A 2694-nucleotide genomic window follows, 5' to 3' on the forward strand; every position below is an offset into this window, starting at 1 on the left:
TTTTAAGACAGGGTTTCACCATGTTGGTCAGGCTGGTCTTGAACTCCCGACCTCAGGTGATCCACTTGCCTTGGCCTCCAAAGTGCTTGGATTACAGGCGTGAGCCACCGCACCTGGCCGACAGCTGCCTTCTTAGTGTGTCCCCATATGGCCTTTCTTCTGTGAGTGAGTGGAGAGAGAACTCTCTGGCATCTCCTCCTTATAAAGACACCGATCCTATCTGATTAGGGCCCCACCCTTATGACTGCACATAAAGGTAATGACCTCCCCAAAGGCCCTACCTCCAACTATCACCACACTGGGGGTTAGATGGAGAATACCGTCCACAGCGGGTGGGCTGGGAAGACTCTCCCTCTCACATGTTCTGTGTTGCATTCCAGGCACCTGGCCAAGAGAATACAGGTGGGCTCCCCAGGGTGCTGCATCATCACCAAGATGCCCATCTTGAGGGAAGTGGGTGAGTGAAGTCCAGGCCTTGGGCAGCGTGGGAGAGTGAAGGGGAGCGGGGAAACCTGGGCCTTCCAGGATGCAGGGACTGGGCCCAGTGTGCTGTGAACGGGACAGGAGCCTGGAAGCAGCTGGAGAACACCTGCCTTTCAGCCCCTGACCCCAGGCACTAAGAGGAGGATCTTTCTTGCTGGGAGCCCCTTCCTGCCACTCTGTCCCGCAGCAGAGTCCTGGGGCTCCACCTGAGCCTTCTGTTTGGGTGTTCTCGGGATCCCGCTGGGTATCCAGGGAAGGTTCTGAGGTGGGGAAGCCCAGCCTTCCATGTTCCCCACCCAGATGAGATTGAGCCACGCCCCGTGTTTGAGAAGAAGCCTCTAGTGTGGGAGGAGGATATGGAGCTCTATACGAAATTCCTGGAACGGAAGGTGAGGAGAGGCTACACCAGCCTGGGGTCCCCATTCCCCGCTGGGCCTTAAAATTCGTTATTGATGGGCCGGACGTGGTGGCTCACGCCTGTAATCCAAGCACTTTGGAGGCCAAGGCGGCGGATCACCTGTGGTCGGGAGTTCAAGGCCAGCCTGACCAACATGGTGAAACCCCATCTTAAAAAAAAAAAAAAGAAAAAAAAAATTCGTTATTGATCTCTCAGCACCTGATTGAAATGCACACCCGTAGGGGCTGGAAGTCTCCAGCGCCCCTCAGCTCTCCTTGGAGCGAGTGGGTGGGGGCTCCTGGGGCGCGGGGGGCCCCGCCCAGCTCAGGCTTGGGCTCTGTCCCCCGCCAGGAGGAGCTCCGGCTGGGCCATGCCAGCTATCTGCGGCAGCACCCCGAGGCCCACGCGCTCATCTCCGACTTCCTGCTCTTCCTGCTGCTGCGCCAGCCAGAGGACGTGGTCACCTTTGCTGCCGAGTTCTTCGGCCCCTTCGACCCGCGCCGCCCGTCGTCCCCGGGCTTGGGCTCCTCCAACCGGCCCAGTCCTTTCCGCTCCCTGGAGCCGGAGGGAGACGCCGGCTGCGGGGCGGGCTAGGCGGGGCCCGGGCCGCCCCGAGGCAGGAAGCTGGGCGTCCGGCTGGGACATGGGCGGGACGCTCCGGGAGGGGGGCGCTTTCCGGGCGGGGGGCGCTTTCCGGGCTGCGGTTTTGGGGTAATAAACGGGGCCCTCCCGCGGCTCCGCAGCGCCCGCCTACAGCTTCCCTGGCTAGTGTCTTGTGTCTCTGGCTAGAAATAGGAATCGTGACCGTCTGTACCTCGAGTGGATTTCAGCTTTTCCTCCTACATGCTGTTTTCATCATTATCCCCATTCTACAGATAAAGACATACATACACAGAAAGTTTAACTTTGGGAGATGGCAGGTGGGGAGGCAGAAAGGTGGGAGTTGAAAGCCCACAAGGCTGGGGACGGTGGCTCACGCCTGTAATCCCAGCACTTTGGGAGGCCGAGGCGGGCGGATCACCTGAGGTCGGGTGTTGGAGACCAGCCTGGCCAACATGGTGAAATCCCGTCTCTACTAAAAATACAAAAATTATCCGGACGTGGTGGCGCACACCTGTCATCCCAGCTGCTCGGGAGGCTGAGGCATGAGAATTGCTTGAACCCGGGAGGCTGTGGTTGCAGTGGGCCGAGATCGTGCCATGCACTCCAGCCTGGGCGCAGAGCAAGACTCCGCCTCAAAAAAAAAAAAAAAGAAAAGAAAAACCCCAAGTGCCTTGGCACTCAGATCTTACAGACGCCGCAAAGCATAATTGCCCAACCCACCGCCCAAAGAAAACACACGCGGCGGAGGGTGGGGGAGGGAGGAGGGCCGACGGGAGCACCGCTGGCTTAGCTCAAAACCCCTGATGTCTCGCAAACGCAGGCAGCACTCACGCTGCAGCCCCTCCCAGTTCTCACTGACACACAGGAACCCTCAAACTCCGGAGGCGGGGGTCCGAGAGTAAAAAGAATGGGGAGATGATCGTCACATCCTCTGGACTCCTCGTGGGATGTCCGTGCTGGCCAGCGGCTTCTGTCCGGATGCTCAGCAGCAAACATTAGGCAAACTCCCCGGGAGGCGGGAGCAGGCTCTTTCCCTCCCTTGTTGGTTTATCAGACCCGCTGCTGCAGACTCCAGAGACGCTTTCTCTCTAGTGGACAGTACGACCAGACACCTACACGGCTGGGTGGGATCTGGGGTGGAGGAGGACCCAAGATTCACGGAAAAAAGGCTTCGTGAAAGACTATTGTCAAAAAACAAACAAACAACAACA

The 2694-nt window shown here is 58.7% G+C and overlaps 1 protein-coding gene across 4 annotated transcripts in view; it reads left to right on the forward strand.

Moving 5' to 3' along the window:
- LOC108309052 (ciliogenesis associated TTC17 interacting protein) overlaps positions 1-1635 on the forward strand; it is a 12053-nt gene extending 10418 nt beyond the window's left edge. For all 4 annotated transcript variants that reach the window (XM_017535123.1, XM_017535125.1, XM_017535122.2 and 1 more), the window contains exons 8-10: positions 381-457; positions 784-872; positions 1232-1635. In XM_017535123.1, coding sequence (XP_017390612.1) covers positions 381-457; positions 784-872; positions 1232-1474 — 409 coding nt within the window. In that variant the 3' untranslated portion in view covers positions 1475-1635. The remainder of the gene's footprint in view (positions 1-380; positions 458-783; positions 873-1231) is intronic.
- The last annotated feature ends 1059 nt before the right edge of the window (positions 1636-2694 follow it).

Source organism: Cebus imitator, unplaced genomic scaffold (assembly GCF_001604975.1).
Source record: "Cebus imitator isolate Cc_AM_T3 unplaced genomic scaffold, Cebus_imitator-1.0 Scaffold91, whole genome shotgun sequence".
NCBI classification, from domain to species: Eukaryota; Metazoa; Chordata; class Mammalia; order Primates; family Cebidae; genus Cebus; species Cebus imitator.